Source organism: Acomys minous, assembly GCF_964271855.1.
Source record: "Acomys minous genome assembly, chromosome: 5".
Lineage (NCBI taxonomy): Eukaryota > Metazoa > Chordata > Mammalia > Rodentia > Muridae > Acomys > Acomys minous.
Window position 1 is genome coordinate 96,603,626 of NC_140494.1, and position 19,173 is coordinate 96,622,798.

The 19,173-nt window shown below is 50.7% G+C and overlaps 1 protein-coding gene and 1 long non-coding RNA gene across 5 annotated transcripts in view; one reads left to right on the top strand and one right to left on the bottom strand.

Annotated features, from left to right (window-relative positions):
* KIRREL3 (kirre like nephrin family adhesion molecule 3) overlaps window positions 1-19,173 on the top strand; it is a 554,929-nt gene that overhangs the window by 492,627 nt on the left and 43,129 nt on the right. For all 4 annotated transcript variants that reach the window (XM_084784204.1, XM_084784206.1, XM_084784205.1 and 1 more), the window contains one exon: window positions 16,870-17,027. In XM_084784204.1, the coding sequence (XP_084640330.1) occupies window positions 16,870-17,027 (158 nt within the window). The remainder of the gene's footprint in view (window positions 1-16,869; window positions 17,028-19,173) is intronic.
* Window positions 1,039-3,522, bottom strand: LOC311597374. The gene is made up of 4 exons (XR_014779208.1): window positions 3,193-3,522; window positions 2,877-3,002; window positions 2,313-2,434; window positions 1,039-1,361 (listed from the first exon to the last, which is right to left on the bottom strand). It is a non-coding gene; the product is annotated as an uncharacterized lncRNA (long non-coding RNA).

A 19,173-nucleotide genomic window follows, 5' to 3' on the forward strand; every position in this document is an offset into this window, starting at 1 on the left:
TGGTATGGTGACCATGTTCTAAATCCAAGCTGAATACTAAGTGCCTGCTCAGTATAGGCTCCAGGTATGACAGGAAGTACAAAGAGAAACAAAAAGGGTGTCCTCTTAGAAGCTTACAGACATGACGCCCCAAGCAGTGTGAGGCAGAGACAGCCCTCATACAGCTGAGCCCATGGCTGGGGCACCATGAATGGCAACGAGATATACATGTGGGCCAGACTGGTCACTGTCTTCCGGTCAGGGACTGGGGGTCAGAGGAGGCATTTGAACAAAACCTGACATTCACTTAGAGTATCCAAAGGTCAGAGTAGAGAGGGAAAGCCCTTCCAGGAAGAAAATATTGCAACGCTTTGTTCCAAGGCCTGAAAGGCATGGCTACAATCTCAAAAAGCACTCCTGTGGCTCCTCCCCTCACTGGGTGAGGTTGCATACATTCAGTAGACCCAGATGTGGTGGAGCTTAGAGACTGTTAGGAGTGTCCTGGGGCAGGGGGTGGGGGAGGGTGGGGGAGATGCTTGGAAGCCGTAGGGAACAGCTAGCTTAGGAAAAGCTTGAAAAGAGAGGTCTCCTCAAACTCAGGAGTGGCTACCTCTATCCTTCTTGCCCCTCACCCAAATGTCCCGCTCCAGAGGCCTTCACTATCCAAACCCCCAGATGAGAACCAGCCTCCACAAAGCCATCAAGAAGGCTGGAGAGGCAAGAGAAAAGCCATCCTTCTCTGTTCACTATCATCAAACTCCTCAGACCCTGAACTGAAATTAAAAACAAATAAAACATAATGTGGCGGGGGGGGGGGGGTGGCGGGAGGGAGGGCGGGGAGGGTGGGCAGGAGGGGTGCGCGGTTTGCTTTGTAAACCTCTCTCATGCCCGGGGTTCACCCATGCACACCATATAAACAGGGTGTGTTGTGGTACGGTGGGTCACGTCCGCAGTCACAGCACTCAAGGAGGCCAAGGTCGGAAGTTCAAGGTCGGCTCAGCTACACAGTGAGTTTAATGGCAGACTGAGCTGAAAGAGAAACAATCAGCTCACCTCACAGTTGTGCCAAGCTACTCCCTGGTGTGAGCTGGCATTGTGAAGGATGACAGCAGCTTGGAGACCCATCAGGATCCACTTCCCCAACCCAAGGGCATTAACGTTCAGAGTAAGCCCCCCCCCTCCCCCGGAGTGACTGAGAAAGTGGGTGGGCGTGGCGTAGAGATGTGAGGAAATCCTGGACTTTGCATTAGAATCAGAGCGGGGGAACTGCTCATCCATGAAGCCACTAACCAGACAGGTAGGAGACCTCTATCTTGTGGCCTTCACAAGCCCAGGTTGCTTGGCCCCCACTGGGGAGGAATTCGATGGACAGGCACCTGTGCCTAAAAGCAAGAGGGTGAGATTAAAGTCTCTTCCCGGGCTAATGGCTCAGCCAGGTAAAGGCACTTGCCACCAAGCCTGGTGGCCTGAGATTGATCCCCAGGACCCATACTAATTTTTTAAATCCTTATTTAGTCCCTTTGATCCTCGTCATTACAACAGTCCCACCCTCCTGGGATGTGAGGTGACTAGGAACGCGCCCAGCCCAGGGCCAGCATCTGCTACTGCAAAATAGAACGTCAGTGGAGACACGAGGACAGCTAAGAGAACATCTTCCCTATGCAGGCCAGTCTCCTCACCCACCACTGGCATCCTACAGCCCACCAGCCCTCCATGGCACCCCGGGCGGATCTGATACAGTCACCATGGTCATTGTCACCAGGTGATTACGTGGCTCCTCCCACTGCATCTGTGCATCTGACTTGAGTTCCCCTGAGAGAACAGCTCACCTGGCCAGGGTGAACAGAGGGTGTTCAGGCACCAGGAGACCTCATCTGCAGACCAGCTGGCCATGACCACAGCAAAGAGCAGACAAGCCCCAGCCCCGCTACTCTTTGTCTGCGCACCTCCCTCACCATGGAAGGTACAGGCTGGCTCTGCCTATGAGCTCACTGAGGCTCCAGAAGGTGAATTTTGTGCAAAATGCCCGTTAGACTACGCCTTTTCCTCAACCTCAGCCATGCTCCCCAGGGGTAAACTATCCCCGTTAATGCTAGAAATACTAGTTATGGGGCCAGATTGGGAGTCTGTCCCCAGCAAACATGGCTCAGTAGTAGCCATGGAAGAAGTTACCGGCTACTAACTTCACCCAGTAATCAAGTTCTGCCTATCCAGGCCTTATTCTGATGCAAGAACACTCTGGTACCCTAGCCACCCCCCTCCCACCTAGAGAGTGATGAACAACAAGTACACACTGGGAGGAAGGATGCTGTCCTCCACCCTGTGCGCCCTACACCATGGCCAACACTGTGTGCTCTGCCATCCAGGTTTCTTTTCCCAGAACCGAACTGATGGCCCCCACGGCCAAAGCACCAGAGGTCACCGGGCCACTTCCTGGTTCCATGCTGGATTCTTCCTGTAGACAAAAGGTCCACTTCCATAGCTGGTACCCGCGGGGTACAAAGATCAGACCTTCTTGTTCCTGAATAGGATTCTTCTTTGGGTCTCTGAGCATAAGCATCTACTAAGACCTCTCGGCTGCCATCTCGTCCCTCATCTTTGCATCTCGTTCTACTTCTAATGCTCACAGCAGGATCTGCTTCTGAGGCAGGAATAGTGCAGCCGGGATCTCTGTACTCAAAGGGAAGAGGCAGAATCACAAGCTCAAGGTCAGCCTGGGCACACAGTGAAGCCCTGAGAATCCTGAAGAAAAGAGGGGGAGGAGGGAGAGGAGAGTGAGGGAGAGGAGAGTGAGGGCAGGGGAGAAAGGGAACGGGGGAAGAGAATGAAAGAGAGTACCGATTTGGTCCCGGACCCTCCCAGCTAACCTTCTTCTGCCCTCTGTCTTGGGGTCAAACCTGTGGCAACACTGAAGCAGGCACAGTTTCGTATCCTCAAAGATGTCCTGCAGCTTCAAAGACTCTGCAGCCTTTTGAAGTCTCCTGTCGCAGCACCCTAAAAGGCTGCGGAGCTGGCCAGCCCACCTGTTAAAAAAAAAAACCGCGCCCTCTCTTTGCAGAATGAGGCGCAGTGCCCCGTGAGCATCCACAGAGAAATAGACTCCCCGTCACAAAATGCAAGGAGGCCCCGGGAGAGCTCAAAAACACGGCAGACCAAACTAGGGGGTGAGAATTAAAACCCTGCCTCGTGATGAATTATAAATGCATTTGTTACCCTTTTTCAAATCCGGAGAGGCTTGTACTTTGAGGATGAAAGGCATGGGTCACAGATTAGGTTTTGACTCTTTCTTCTTGGGATTTTTGGCGAGTGGTGAGTCTGGTAAATTTGCATGAGGTTGAGAGGTACATGGAAGTGGTTTTCTGGGGTTCCCTAAATGAATGCCTGTGGCAGGAGGCCTGAGAATGTATTTCTGTGGCGTCCTTTCATAGCGCACAGCCGCGAGTTTGATTCCCGCCTCCCTTCACATCTGTCTTTTCCTTGAGTGGGTGACCTGCACCCAGTTGGGCTGTTTTCCTCTGTGCCTGACCGCCTCTGTGTCCTCCTCACTCCTGGCCACTCTACCACCTCCTCCTGCTGTCCTTCAACAAGTACAGTTTTATCATGCAAAAGGCAATGTTCCTAGTGCCCTTTTAAAGGACTGTCGTTGGCATGTCTCGTGTTTATGGTTTAAGCCTTTTAATGAGGTGACCCTTTCTCCTGTGCCCTTGGCTTTCTGCAAAGGCTTCCAGGGCTCCAGGCTGTGGGAGGGAAGGTCCCCACCTGGCCTGGTTTTACTCCTTTCTGAAAGCCACAGCAGTCCTTGGAAGGTGGCTGTTCTGGGTGGGAGGCTGTAGCAAAGCCAACCAGATCAGTTCTGGTTTCTATTTATGGGAGCAATGGGGACTCTGCTCTCAGCCTGGCTTTTGTGGGGCCAGGATGGCTGCCTCGAGGCTTTAAAGCAACTGAAGCAAACAAAACTGCAGCCTCACGCGTGGAGATCCTTGAGCGCCACCATTGGGAGCCGACCAGATTTCCGGCTCCCAATGACAGCAGTGTGACTTGCCACAAGTGGGTTGGCCAGTCTCTGCTTCCGTTTCCTCACATGTGAGATGAGGATACTTCTATAGGATTCCCCACTTGAGGTTGCTGTGAGGATTAAACTGGTCCATGCAAGCACCATAGCAGCCTTCTTCTAGTCAAGCCGGCAACGTATGAGCAGAAAACCCTAAAACACCCTCACGGCCAGAAGTAGACAGGAAGCAAAGGTGATGCCCTAGGAGGTCACCAAGGTCACCCAGGAGTTAAGCAACAGAGATAAGCCAGCCCCTTCTACAATATGGTTTAGATGACTCTTGAAGCCCTCCAACAGTCTTAAAGTGTCCCCCATGCCTGCTGCTCTTTTTTGCCCTCCCTATCCAAACCCTCCCTATTTGTTTGTTTGTTTGCTTTTTGAGACAGGGTTTCTCTGTGTAGCCTTGGCTGTCCTGGACTCACTTTGTAGACCAGGCTGGCCTCAAACTCACAGCGATCCGCCTGCCCCTGCCTCCCGAGTGCTGAGATTAAAGGCGTGCGCCACCACCGGGGCCCTTCCTCTCTCTTTCGCCCTCTCCTTGCTATGCTTTTCCTGCCATCACTTCCCCCAGGGGACAGAAAGTACTCCCTCAAGCCTTCCCATGCTCAGCACCCGCCCAACATCCACACACCAGCACCAAGAGCTGGGCACACATCGGGCCACGTACGCACGAGCGAGGGCTGTGTGGGTCTGTCTGTGGTTTGCTGTGTCACCCTCTTGGTCCCCCCCCCATTTTCCTCCAGCTTCACAAGCTCCCTCTGATTTGTTTGCTTGCTGAATTAATATTTTGAGGGGCCTCAAAATAGCCCCTCCCTGATGAGACAGCTCATATCTTCTTTTGAGGCTTATTGAAAACACACAGACCATTCCCTGCCTTAATCGGAAAGGGAAGGCAGCGAACTGTTGACTCTCTGTCTCTGACAGTATCTGTCTTCCTTGGCCCTGCTCCCTAGGCACCCCTACTGCTTCTGCTACCTACTCGTTAGCACAGCAGTTGTGTGGGTGCTCTGGAGCCAGTACGCACCATTCTTTCTTGAGCTGGACCCAGGACACAGAACAAGACAGTAACAAGACAAGAGACTGAAGCTTTTTCACACATACACAGTTACTTATTGAGTAGGCAACAGCAACACTAAGAAGAGCTCCAATGCACTAAGCTCTCACTATGGTGGCAAACTCTGGGGGAAGTCACATTTATAGACATTGCATTAGCTCATTAATCAGTATATCAACCCTGTGAAACAGCTACTGTAATGTCTCCAACAGACATCCAGCACAGACAACTAGGAAACTGGCCAGTGAGTGATGGAGCCAGCAGCCAGACTCCCTACCTCACCTCCAGCCTCCCTTGCTTACCCCCAGCAGCATAAGGTCCAAACTAAAGTGGACTTCCCAGTGTCCTGAACCTCTGAAGGCAACCTCAGGTGCCTGCTGGTCCAGAGTCTCGTCTGTGTTTGGGGCAGAGCTAGGATGCAGCCTCCAGCGCACCATCCTCTAATGCCTACAGCATCACTTCCAGCCTACATCTCATTCTCTCTCCACCCTCCGGTATTCCCCTCACTCCCCAGGAGATGTGTCTGTGCTACTCTGCCACAGACTGGCTGATCGTCAGCTTACTGCCGCTGCAACAGATACAGAAACAATCAACTTGCTCAGAGAAAGGTCTTGGGTTTTGTTCGGTTTCAGGGGGCTTTGTCCATGGTCTGTTGGTCCTGTCCCTTTGCCTGTGAATGACACATCATGGTGGGGCAAAATCATTCACCTCAAGCCTAGGAAATGAAAGAGAAAAAGGGAAGAGTCTGGAGTCCTACAGAGCTTTTCTAGAACATTCCTCTGATAACCTCCTAAGAGTTTTCACCACCTCCAGTAACAACTAATATAGGGACCAAGCCTCAAGCACCTGGGCATTTGAAAATTCCAGATGCAAGCTTCCCAGACATTGCTGACCCCTGCACTGCCAAGACTGAGAGGTCGGATGGCTATTGCGTGGTCTTAGGGAAGATGAAAGATGGCATGAGTGTTGTGGAAACCGTGAAGTGCTTTGGGTCCAGGAATGGGAAGACAGGCAAGAAGCTCTCCAGTGCTGCCTGTGGACAGCTCTGATACTGTATCCTGTGTGCATCCTAGCACCAGACAATCCTTCCAGAGGTCAGGGGAGCACCCCTCTACCCCATCTGTTCTCAGTACCCCATAATCTCTGTGGTCCCACTGCAGCTCTTTGAGTTCCATGTTTTCCTCCTTCCTCTCTGTGATGGTTTGAGTGAGAATGGCCCCTGTATACAGGCTTATAGATCTGAATGCTTGTTTCCCAGTTGGTGGAACTGTTTGGGAAGGATTAGGAGGTGTGGCCTCGTGGATGAGGCCTGTCACAGGGGATAGGCTTCAAGTTTCAAAAGTCCATGCCAGGCTCTTCTCTCTCTCTCTCTCTCTCTCTCTCTCTCTCTCTCTCTCTCTCTCTCTCTCTCTCTCTCTCTCCCTCTCTCTCCCTCCCTCTCTCTCTCTCTCCCCACTCCCCCAATGTGGGCCAGATTGATATGCACTCTCAGCTACTGCTCCAGCACCACACCTGCCTGCTTGCTGCCATGTCTGTCATGATAAGCATGGCTTTACCCTCTCAAGCGCTGAGCAAGCTTCCAATTAAGTGCTTTCTTTTATAAGCTGCCTTGGTCATGGTGTCTCTTCACAGCACTAGAACAGTAACTAAGACACTCCAATTAGATTTTAGAATTAACTTTATGATTACGAATAATAACTTAAAAAAAGAAATTTCTAGACACGAACCATAGCACATCCCATATCCTAAAATGTTCCTTTTATATCCTTCCCAAAATTGTCTTTATGTAGACCAAAGGAGGGGAAGGGAGGGTTAGAAGAGAGGAGAAAGACGCCTATATTACTTAAATCACATAGGTAAAATTAACTCATCTACAGGATTGCCAGATAAAATACAGGATGCCCTATTAACTGCGCACTTCAAGTGGAGATACTGACGTGCTAACACCAAAGTCTACATTTTGGGGCATCCTGACATGCTAACACTAAAGTCTACATTTTGGGGCATCCTGTGAGGAACCTGGCAACCCCAGGCGTAGTCCAGCTCTGCTACTCATGGGCTTGTGTTGCTGGGCAAGAAACTTAGTTCCTTGCTCTGTTCACTGCTAAGATGTGCATAATTATTGTGTGTGCCTTATATAGCCTTGTTAAGAGAATCAAATGATGTGTTTAAGGGGTCCAGAAGCATACTTGCAGTTCTGTAGGCTACTGTTCACACTATGATCATTTCCCTGTAATTATGTCTAAGGCAAAGCACTATGTAGTAGAAGAAATACAAAGAGGTGACAAGACCTCTACTCCAGAGGACTTGAAGTAAGTCCGCAGATCACTGTCATGGAGATGAGATGAATGTCATGTGTGCAAGATGTGTGTAAGAGGCAAAAGGGAGGTGCTCGTGTGCCCAGGAGGGTGCTTTCTTCTGATGAGATAGGGATGGATCAAGGCACAAGGCGACAGGCATGGGCCTGTAATTCTCTAATGAGTGGAGACAGAAAGCCAAATATGCGGAAAGGCTCTTCAAGGAGCTCACAGATCAGTGGAGGCAACAGAGGGAAGGTTACAAAGTGCCACAGGAACCTATGGAGACGGCTCATGCTCTCTAAACAGTGTAGAGGCTGGAGGAGGAAGGAGTAGGGATCAGTGGGGCTAAGATAGACAGCTTTTCTGATAGTAATGTAAGTCCTAAAGAAAGACCAGGTGTTAAAAGGGCCAGGAGTAGCTTCTGGGCTGATAGAGGAAGATTATGGCATCCCTGCCTAGGGTAGACTCATGATAAGGACTCTTCCTGGAGAGGGAGCATCACAAAAACAGGCTACAATTGAGAAAGGGGAACTGTCCAGTTCAACTAAGGCCTCACAAAAGGAGCTGGAAGTCTTGATGCAGGGCACTGACCGTGCCACATGAGCAGATTGCTGTAGTCATCACTCTGGAGTAGTGTAGTAGACAGTTGGGTGGGTTGGAGGTCTTGTGGAAGGGCAAGGAATTACAATCCATACTAGAAGCAGTGACTTCCTAAACCAAGAAGGGTGTGGGCATAGAAAGGGAGAGGCAAAGTAGAGCGAGGTTCCAGAGAATCAAGCAGGCTGGCTAGCCATGCAGAAGAAAGATGGCGGAACCCAGAAAGGCAGCTCTAGGTATATGGCTGTCTTAGTAACTGAACATTGGGGCCATTTCCCCCAGTAGGATATGGAGAAGGAGGAGCAGGTCTTGCAGCAGAGATGGGAAGTTTGATTCAGACATGCTGAGCTATAAAGGCCAAGAGCAACTAGATCATGACCCTGGGACTAGGCATGTGCCTTGCTGGTAGACTGCTTGCCTCGCATGCGTGAGCCCTCCCCAGCACTGCAGGAAACCTGGCATGGTGGCACACCCTGTATGGGAAGTTTAAGGTCATCCTTGGTGACACAGTGAGTTCAAGGCCAGCCTGGGATACCTGAGACCTTGTTCGGCATGGGGCTCTGAGCTCAGATTTCCTGCCTAAGATTTATTTTATCAGCGTAAAGATGGTAGCTGAGTAGCCGGGCATGGTGGCGCGCGCCTTTAATCCAGCACTCGGGAGGCAGAGGCAGGCGGATCTCTGTGGGTTTAAGGCCAGCCTGGTCTACAAAGTGAGTCTAGGACAGTGAGGGCTGTTACACAGAAAGACCCTGTCTCAAAAAAGAATGGTAGCTGGGTACACTTTTGAATGCATGATATGGAGAATGAGAAATACCTGGCAAGAACAAGCCTAGGGAGGGAGCCAAAAAGAAAGCACTAAGGAGGTTGGGAAGATAACTCGGTGGGATAAAAGGCCTGCTATGCAAGCATAAAGACTTGAGTTCAGACCCCAAGCACCCATGTAAAAAGCCAGGCGTCTGTAAACCCAAATCTGGGAGAGAACAGGTGCCAGGGACAGGCAGATCCCAGGCTCTATCCTAAGCATCAAGCCCTAGGTTCAGTGAGAAAGCCGGCCGGAAAATATAAGGGGGCGGCTGGAGAGGTGGCTCAGCAGTTAAGAGCCCTTGTTGCTGTTTTAAAAGAGCAGGGTGCAGTTCCCAGTCATGACATGGTGGCTTACAACTATCTGTCACTCCAGCTCCAGGGGATCTGATGCCCTCTCAACCTCCACAAGCACCATACACATGTGGTGCACATAAATACATGCAGGCAAATACTCACCACATACACACACACACACACACACACACACACACACACACACACACACACACGGGGGGTGGTGGGAGATTCCCAAGGTTAACCAGCCTGAAACTCTCATTGTGAGCAGGCCGAACTGAAGTAACTCCCAGTGCTCTTTCCTACTCCGTCTCCGAGGTGTATGCCACCACACCTAGCTAATATATTTTCTTCTTAATATTTACCAACACTGAGGTTTTTATTTATTTTCTAATACTCTCGCCAGGACCAGTGATTTGTATCCTAGTGTTTAGAACAGGGCTTGGCACATAGTAGGTTCTCCATACAAATGTTCTAGGTAAACATTTGGATAGCACCAGAAACCTGCCCTGGAAACCAGAGCCAGGGTAGCGTGATATCCTATCCTGCAATTCTGCATATTGGCCAATAGGTGGCGCATCCATGTAAGTGAGGAAAGTAGCAGCTGGCATCACACATGGGCTCAGAGACTGAGAAGGGAAAAATCACAAAAGTGAACAATCAGTGACTCTGACCTGCAGAAGTCTGCATCCGTTCCCTTAACAGACGTCACTAAAGTACCATGTGCAAGTCTGGGCCGGCCTATGCTTTCTGGAGCTCTCTGAAATTCAGGTTGTCGGATAGCAGTGAGATGGGAGCAGAGGGGGGCCGGCTGGGGAGGCAGGTTCAAGATGAGGACAGAAGGGCCTGAGGCCTATAAGCAGGGCTGCCTAGCTTCAGAGGCAGTCAGTGAGCAGCTCAGACTCTAGGGAATACATTGTTAATAGTCAACAAACCTCAGTCCCAATTCTGATGTCATTACCTCCAGCTGTGTAATTTTTACCTAAGCAGTTTACCTCTGGAACTCAGTTTCCTCACCTGTTAAAGGGAGGTCTTAGCAGATCCTACTTGAAAGGACACTGACAATAAAACAAAAAACAGTAGACCCAGTGCCTTTCACATAACCACAACATAAGCCTGGTAGTTCTTTACAGAGCCCTTTATGCCATAAACCTAATCTTCTTAATCACCCTGCAGGATAAGTATTTTTATTACCCTACTTCCCAGATAAGAGGGCTCAACTTCTCAGGTTGCTTAACCTGTCTATAATAATAATAAACAGCAAACGAACAAACAAGCTTGTAAAAAAAAGATGAGTCTGGGCCAAGTTCACCAGCAAACACACATGGCACACTCTGTCCTGTATTACATGTGCTGTCCTGGGTGTAGAGGATCCAGGATGGGCGAAGTTACCTTGTGGGGGCGAGGCAGCAAACACAGACCTTTCCATGAGACATTCTAGAGAGTGAGATGGGAGGGTGCCTGAAGACTACAGAACAGAGACGGAAGTTACCAGACCCAACTGGAAGACTCTGAAAAGACTGATTGAAGATAGCAGACTCTTAGCTGGTCCCAAAGGTTGGGTAAGAGCCACCTGGGAGGAGGAGGGGGTCCAGAGAACCTTTCCATCCTAAGCTAGAGATGGCATCTCCAGAGGACCGTCTCTAAAGCAAGGCCTTGTGACTTTAAAGAGGACAATGAACAGTCAGCCTGTTCTCCAACCTAAGCTAAGAAAGAATGGAGCTGCCAGAGGGACTGAGAAGCCTGGAGTTGCTCCCAGCGTCGAGTCCTGCTTCACACCCATTAGTCTATACTTTCTTCTAATGGCCCTTAGAGCAGTACTCCTCAAACCCGGATATGCACGAAGGTCCAGGGTCTCTAACAAGCTCACGAGTGAAGATGCAGCTTCTGGATACATCCAGGCATAATCCTTGAGTAACTAGGGTCTCATTGTCAGCCCTAAGAGAGGAGTTTTGTCTGGCATTACTCACCATAGGATCCACAGCTCACGACACCAAGCAGGCATGGAAGGACCGGAAGGACCGAAAGGGCGGTGGGATGGGCAGGGGCAGTAGAGGACACTGGCTCACCATTGTATAGGACCGCAGCTGAGAGTAAGACAAAGAAGAGTCTGAAGATGTGACTGTTGACCCCAGAGGCCTCAGCTGCCCTTCTCCAACTCTGGACGATACTGGGTCTCATGGTACAGAGCCAGGCTGCTCCTCAGTGCTTCCCTCAGAGTTGCTGGGGCAGGCGATGGGGTAACCCCTGAAGGAGGAAGTATAGACTGCCAGCAAGCCTGCGTCTCTGAGCTCAGCCTGCAGCCTCTCTCTCGAGCCTCTGAATCAGGCAAATCAGGTTGCTGCCCCTTCTCTGCTAAGATGGCTCGTGCCCCCAAGGAGCCAGGTTACGAACCACTTCTAACGCTATGCCTCCTCAGTTCCGGTGTCCTTAGATCTAGGAATTTTAGACCAGAAGTTCCTCCACAGCTATCCAGCCAGACCAGGGAAGGACTTTGCCCACCACTCCCTGTAAATGTACCCTGAATGAGCATACACACACACACACACACACACACACACACACACACTTACACAAGGTGGGAGGGGAGGAGGGAGGGAGAGAGACAGACAGAGATTATAAAAACATAGAGCTCCTAAACCAATGTCTGTGCTTCCTCCCAAGGGGCTCTTGCACTACTGACTCAGCAAGTGTGTGGCAGTGCCCCTGAGATTTGGGTACCCACCTAGGCACAGCACCGCCGTGAGGACCATTAAAAAAAAATGACGTCTTTCCTGTTCTTTGCTACTCAGTCATGAGCAAGATAATATGGGAACTTCAATGGAAAGCCATGAGGCTGTTACTCCGGGTGGCTAGGGCAAGCTTGTCTGAGGAGGCAAGGCTGAAACGGCACCTTCATTGGACCCTGAAGCAGAGAGGCTGAAGGGCCAGGACCACCCAGGGAAGAAGGCAGATGGGTGCACTGGTGTCTGAGGGGCACCAGGGTTCATGAGTGAAAGTGTTTGTGGGCCACTCCGTGTGCAAATCATGTTTCAAGCACAAGGAGCCCCAGGGGCTTTGAGGTACAACAGGGACACCGCCCATTCCAGTTTTGTGTAGATCTTTCCATTATAGGATGGAGAATTCACTGCTGCTCAGGTAAAGACCGGCCCTGTCCGTCCATGTCCCCCACATACCCAAAGCCTAACGTCTGTGAGTTCCCCCATGCTGGCTGAAGGCAGGAAGATGGCCTGGCTGGCCTCCCACCCTTCTGCTGCCACACAGAGCCTTCTGTGTGACACGGCTGACTCATGAGGCAGTTGTGCCCAGATGGCTGTCTGTAGTGCCAACCGTCTGCACTGACATAGTATCCGAGGAGTTCCTGGAAGCCCAGCCAGAAGCCCACTTGAGTGACCAATGGAAGTGTTGTCCCAAGACAGTGTCCCTGGGCTACTCAGGGGGCTTTGGCCAAGCTGGTAAGTCAAGACCAGTGAGTCAAATGAGCTTGGCTCCATCACTGTGCACCAGGGCAGTTAGTTGACAGCAACCTCAGGATGGGCCGACAGTCCTCCAACCTAGCCGCAGGCAGCCTTCCAGCCAGCTGACGTTGCGAAGGAAGACATCTTGGCCGCAAGCTCCAGCTCCAAGTTCAAGGTCATCTCAGGGAGAACTGTAAGGCCGTGTGGTGCTTCCTCACAGCTTTTAGATGCAGAGCAATGTGGGGTGGCATGGGGTGAGGTGACTTAACCTATTAACAAGCGGAAGCTTTGCTTCCCTGCACGTGCCTTTCGTATCCACTCCTTTCCTTCCTTGCTTCCTCCCTGGTGGCTTTGCTCTCTGGCCTCAGTTTCCTCGTGTCAGTGAAGAATTGGACTGTGCAGTGCCTCCCCACCCTATTCCTCCGAAGAGACCCCCTCCCCCTTTGTTCTTGGCAGCAGAACTCAAAGAGGGTTTTCAAGGGCTCCCCACCCACACAGAGTGAGAGATAGATGCCTCACAGTGCCCACTGTAGGGCAGGTGCCAGAGAAAGGACACAGCAGCGGGAGAGTTCCTAGGTGCTACCCAAACCCTGGGTGACAGGAGGGTCAACTACAAAGAGACAGCACCCCTATGATGGAAACATGTACGGGCGGGTCTGCTCTCCTCTGTATAAGGAGCCAGCTGCGTGAAGTGTGCTCACTCCAGCTGGCCTTACCTGAAGCAGGCTCAAATCCAGAGACTCTGCTCGGCCTCTGCTCTTCCCCAGGCCTCAGTCCCCCCAACAGTTAATGCAAATTTAGTTCCTGACTGACAACAGGAGCAACACCAAAACAGTCAACTATTTTTATCTCCAGATTAATCACAAAAAGGCTAACGCTTCCCACCTTCCTTGTGATTAAAAATTAGGAGACCAAACTCTATCGTGGTTGAGGATAATAACCAATCCTGAGAGAGGATGTATGAATAATGCATCTCCAGGCCTGGGCTTCTCTGAGACTTCCTCTCCTCCCCACATGGCCCTAGCAATGGGCCCCATCTGAATGGTGAGGTAATGAGTAACACACACACACACACACACACACACACACACACACACACACGCCTCCCATCTGAGCTACAGCTGCCAAGAACGGACTGTTGATTTCTATTCAGCCGATGGCCCCCCAAACATCCTCCCTCCTCCCCAACCCCACCCTCCCCTCCCCCACCCGCCCCTCCCACCCCCATCTGGTGTGCAGCGAGGCGAAGGCCAATCAATAATGCATGGCTACATGAATAACCAGCATGATAACCACTTATTTGGGAAGATGTAATCAGGACCCATTCTGAGGGTGGATGTTTGTGTGTGTGAATGTGTGTGCGTGCCTAAGAACTCCCACAAACACAGCCCCGCTCCCTTCCTCCCCGGCACCCCCCCCTCCCCGGCACCCCCCCTCCCCGGCACCCCCCCCCTCATCCCCAATCCTGCTCATGCAATCTCCTCAACACACAACACTGGTGATGCAGGAGGGAAGGGAAGTACAGGGCCTCCAGTGTGAATCCAGGAAGAACACACACACACACACACACACACACACACACACACACACACACACCTTGATCAGAATATAGAACAGATCTATGCACCTGAGCCAAAAGCCCAGAGGAAATCTGGTACTCAAATATAGCCACTTTTCCACATGCTGGGGAAAGACTCTTTAAAAGACATGATGCCCAAGATCCAGTTGCCAGCTCTGGGGTCTCATTGATCTGTGAGCATGCGGGCAACAGGATTGATCAAACTTCCCCCCAGAAGTTTGCCAGCCAACCCTTGTCTTATTCCAACACATGTCAGTGCTAGAGGGGGTGCTCACGCTCTCTTCCTGAAGACACTGACAAGCAGAAGGGGCACCTGTGCCTTACTGTCATCCTCCGACCCAGGACACCTTCTGCCGTCCACATCTCTTGACTCATCACTGCAAGGCAGGGAATGCCAAAAGGACCAGGTGGTCCAGTTATTCTAGTCCCAGCCCAACTGAGGAGTGTGAGCCCCTCCCGTTCTTGAGCATCCAGCACTGGGGAGGGGACTGCCACCACTGAGAGCTGAGCAGGACCACCCAGCTTTCCACAGAATACTGCAAAGCCCCAGTGCTCACTGCTGGAGGGGCCCAGCTCATCCCACTGCAGGAAGCTGAAATCCCTTTCATCAGTCACTAGCCACACCCCTCACTGATGGAAAGCCCTAATTAGCTCCCCCCCCTTTTGCTCTCCGGCCACGCCTACACCAAGAAGGCCACAGGCTCTAATAAGAGGGTACAGTGGGCACAAGTGGTTGTCTTTGGTGTCCAGCCCATACCCGCCTGTCTCCTCCAGCCTGGCAGCCTTAGGACCCCCTGGAGAGGCCTAGCTTCAGAGTAATGGGCATGGAAGGTTAGATAAGGGCAACTCTCTCCCTGGGCCAGAATCTTTGTGGCATCCAGAGCTGGGCTTGGTCTCTTCTCCAAAGCCCTACATAGTTAGGGTCCCTTAGGAAATGGTTCTTTGGGGGATGTTAAAGCTGAGCCCCAGACTTCTGCTGGAACCAGATAGGCATAGGTGGGGTGACCAGCCTGAAGGCTTGCTGCTTTGGGTACTGGGGTCCTCCTGTCTGTTAGAGAAGCCCAGGAGGCTAGGTGAGGCACTGACAGAGGGGAGGAAGGCACACGAGTTCTGAGCTTCAGCTGGAAGACACTGCACGCCACAAGCATAGGTGTTCACCCAGGGGCAGGATGGACAGTTAGCTTGCCCCTAAAAGCTGATAAGAAGACCTTTGCTTTAGGTCATGAAACCCTAACCACCCACCCGCCTACCTGCCCTTCATTCCTGAGAACACGCAAAGTTCCCACCTCTAGTGTGTCAAGGGAGTCCCTGAGCCCCCTTCAGCTTCTGGGGCTACCTGGATAGACACTTCAGTAGAAGAGATAGAAACTCCTCTGGAGACAGTCTCTTCAGATAGTCTCCATGGAGCCCTGCCTCCTCCATGGCGTGTGCGTGGAGCAGTGAAGGCCTGAGGAGCTTCAATGTGTCCTGAAGTGGCAGCCTCACAAGAAACTGTGTCCTTAAGTCAAGTCTTGACGTCGAAGAGCTTGCTTACTAAGTAATAATCGATTCCCACCAGACCTGTTCATCCTGCAGTGTGGTCGTCATGGGAACCAAGGGGGTTCATTGGAACCAGAGGATGCCTGTGGAGGTGCTCCAAGGCACGCGGTTCTGGATTGGCCCTGTAGAGGTCTTGCTCCATGAGGAAGGGGACAATCCCATGTCCTTCTCTCTTTTGGCACTATGGATATGTGATGGAGCCACCAATCACCAACCACACTGTTACATGTTACATGCAGCAAACTTACATACATACACATACATATACACATACATACATCACATACGTACATAGAGATAGATGATAGATAGATAGATAGATAGATAGATAGATAGATAGATAGATAGATAGATAGAATTTTTAAAATCTCAGGGCAGGGAGGCTCCTCCTAAGTGGGGATTGATGTGCACGAGCTACTCTAAAGGACAGAGCTCAGAAAAGGCCAGGGGCGCAAACTCTGAAGAGCCAAAGACCTGCCTGGTCACCAGTCACCTGCCACCTGTCACCTGTGAGGGAGGACGCCAGTTGACTCAAGGGCCAAAGGCCCAGCTTCTAGCCCCAATTCTGCCATACATTCACCACGTGCATGACCTTGAACAAGTATCTTGCTAAGCCTCCATTTCCAGGTCTATGTAATTGGAATGAAAATAGTATTTCCCATGCAAAATGGTTGTGAGAGATGCAACAAAGCTTGGCAAAAAGAAAAGGAAAAAAACTGCTGGGGCTGGATCAATGGTTCAATTACTAAGATCAGGAGCTACTCTTCCAAGGACCAGAGTGTGGGTCCTGATGCAAACATCAGGCAGCTCACAACCGTCTGTAACTCCAGCTCCAGAGGATCCAATGCCTCTAGTGTCTGTGCATACTGACACTCATGCGTGAGCACATGCATACATACAACTAAAAATAAAATCTAATAAGAACAAATAAAAGTAAATCTTTTTTATTTTTAGTTGAAAATAAAGATCTTGGTATCTCAATTGCAAAGCACCGCTCCCAGGCCTTTGAAACAAGCTAAGGACACCTGTCCATCATAGCACAGGCTTATTCCTCTAATGACAAGATGAAGAATAGCACATCCTTTTAGTATGACTATCATCGTAATGCAGTGGGTGGCAATCCTTATCAAAGTATAACAATTATTGCTCATTCTCCTCTGCCAATTCAAGCAAAGACCTGCCCCAACCTGACCTCTCTACTCCTCTCCCCACAGTGCCACCAGATGACCCCATCATCCTAGGGGGGCCTGTGATCAGCCTCCGGGCAGGGGACCCCCTCAACCTCACCTGCCATGCGGATAATGCCAAGCCTGCAGCTTCTATCATCTGGCTTCGTAAAGGAGAGGTCATCAATGGGGCTACCTACTCCAAGGTGAGCCCGAGGGAGAGAACGGGGGTGGGGGGATGGGCAGTGGGACAAAGGAGAAAGGGGGCAAGGGTGGTGGTGTTAGATGCATGAGGACAAGCTCTGTCTCTCTCCATGTGGACATGCTTCTGAGGCAGTTTCACTCGCCCTGGGATTTTGTTTGCTTGCTTGCTTGCTTGCTTGCTTGCTTGCTTGCTTGCTTAGTTCTCAGGTTGTTTTTTCCACTAGCTTCCCTTCCTATCCCCTACCCAGGATACAGTTATGGTCAGAAGAGGAGTCTTGAGGCAGCAGAAGCCAGGCCTAGGGTTGCCACAACTAATATGTGATCCTTTGAATAACTGTGCTCCCACTCCCAAAAAAGAAACTCTCCTGTTTTTGAACCCTAAACCCCAAGAGAGTGAAGAAGAAGCCATTGGAAGGTGGTTATGTCATGAGGATGGTACCCTAATGACTGGGATTAGTGTCCTTATAAAAGAGGTCCAGGAGAGACCATGTGCAGACACTGTAAGAGGATGGACACTAACGAACAGGCCTCTGGTCCTTGATGTACAGTCAGTCAGTCTGCCCCGTCTTGGGCTTCCTGGCTTCTGGAACTATAAAAAAAAAAAATGTTGCTTCCCAGCTTTTAATGTTTTGTTTTTTTAAAAAAAAATAGCCTGAATGGAATAAGATTTATTTCAGAAAATACAATAAGTTAATTTTTTAGCATGTTTCTTCCAAGTGTTGCATGACCACACTCACACTAACAAATCATGCATTGTTTATCAGAAGTCCAAGGTTAATAGGTCATCCTGTGTTTTAATTTGCTAAATCTGGACTGCTATGCAATGAGACGCCAGCACAGGGACCAGGAAGGGCTAAAATTTAAGCTTTGCACCCTGAAGTGCCTGCCTCTGGGGCTGCTTTTCTTCAGCTCACACAGTTGCACCCTGAACTAGCCCCTGTGATGCTCCTTTGCTCTATTTTTTTATTTATTTATTTTTTTTATAATGTTTTAACAGCTTGCGGCCTCGAAGATCCTGGGCCGTGAAGCCAGCCCAGGCTAACCAGTACCTGGAAAGAGTTAACGACTTACAATTTACTCTCCAGGCCCTGGAGCATCTGCAGCCCATGCTTACCTTTTTTTTCTCCCTCCTGTAGTCCAGAGCAGTAGCCCCAGGACCAGGAATCAGAAACATCAGACCCCAGTACAGCCCTGAGCCTACTAAAGCTATCCAAGCTATCCAACCCCAAACCTGGGCAGCCCCTCCCCTCCCCACAAAGCACAGCAGAGAATCATCACACACTACCCACTCCACTCCCAGAGGCTTGGTGTGGTATGGCTTACCCTGCCCCCTCCTCTTAGGAACTGTGAATGACAAACCATCTCTGCAATGGCAGTGGCTTCCTCATAGGCTAGCCTCACTGTTCGTGGATGCGGTCAGAAATAACCAGTGCCCCACACCTCCCCAGGAGACTCTTATGCACTCCCAGGTAGGGGTTATATCCTGTAGAGCCTTCCAAATGAAGGAGACCTTGGAGGTCCACTGTCCCATGGAGACAGAAAGCTGGGACCTTGAAGAGAAGTGTCCCCACTGCTCAGCTGTGTTCCAGCAACATCAGGACTAGAGACAAGATCTGTCCCCTGGCTTTTTTTTTCTTTTCCTTTCTTTCTGGGCCTCTCCCAGAACAGGCTCAGCTCCCTATGGGCTCCCAAAAACACCACCAGAGGCTATGTCAGGGCCCCAGGCAAAGCAGCCCCCAGGCTCTGAAGTTGGGGTGTAATCTTCCAGGACCCTGACTCTGGGCCCTCAGGTTCAGAAGGTGACAAGGTGCAGACTTGTTCTTTAGTCCTGATTGCCAGCTGGCTCCTCTCCACAGGTCCTAAAAAGAAGAAATGTCTTTTTCCATTAGCAGAGGATGTGAAGAAAGGACATTCCTATTCTAAGGGTGGTTCCTTCCCATCCCAAACCAACTCTACTGCCAACGGCCACCGATCAAAGCTTAGCTTATTACCCAGTTCCTGGGGCCGGATTCCCAAACAAATGGCTTCTCTTGGTTCTGAATCCACCCTAGGAACAATGCTTTCTCTTGGGAAATAAGTCCTCTGCTCACATCCTGGGTGGAGTCGCACTGTGAGAATACCATGAAAGACAAACAGGGGCCAAGGTCA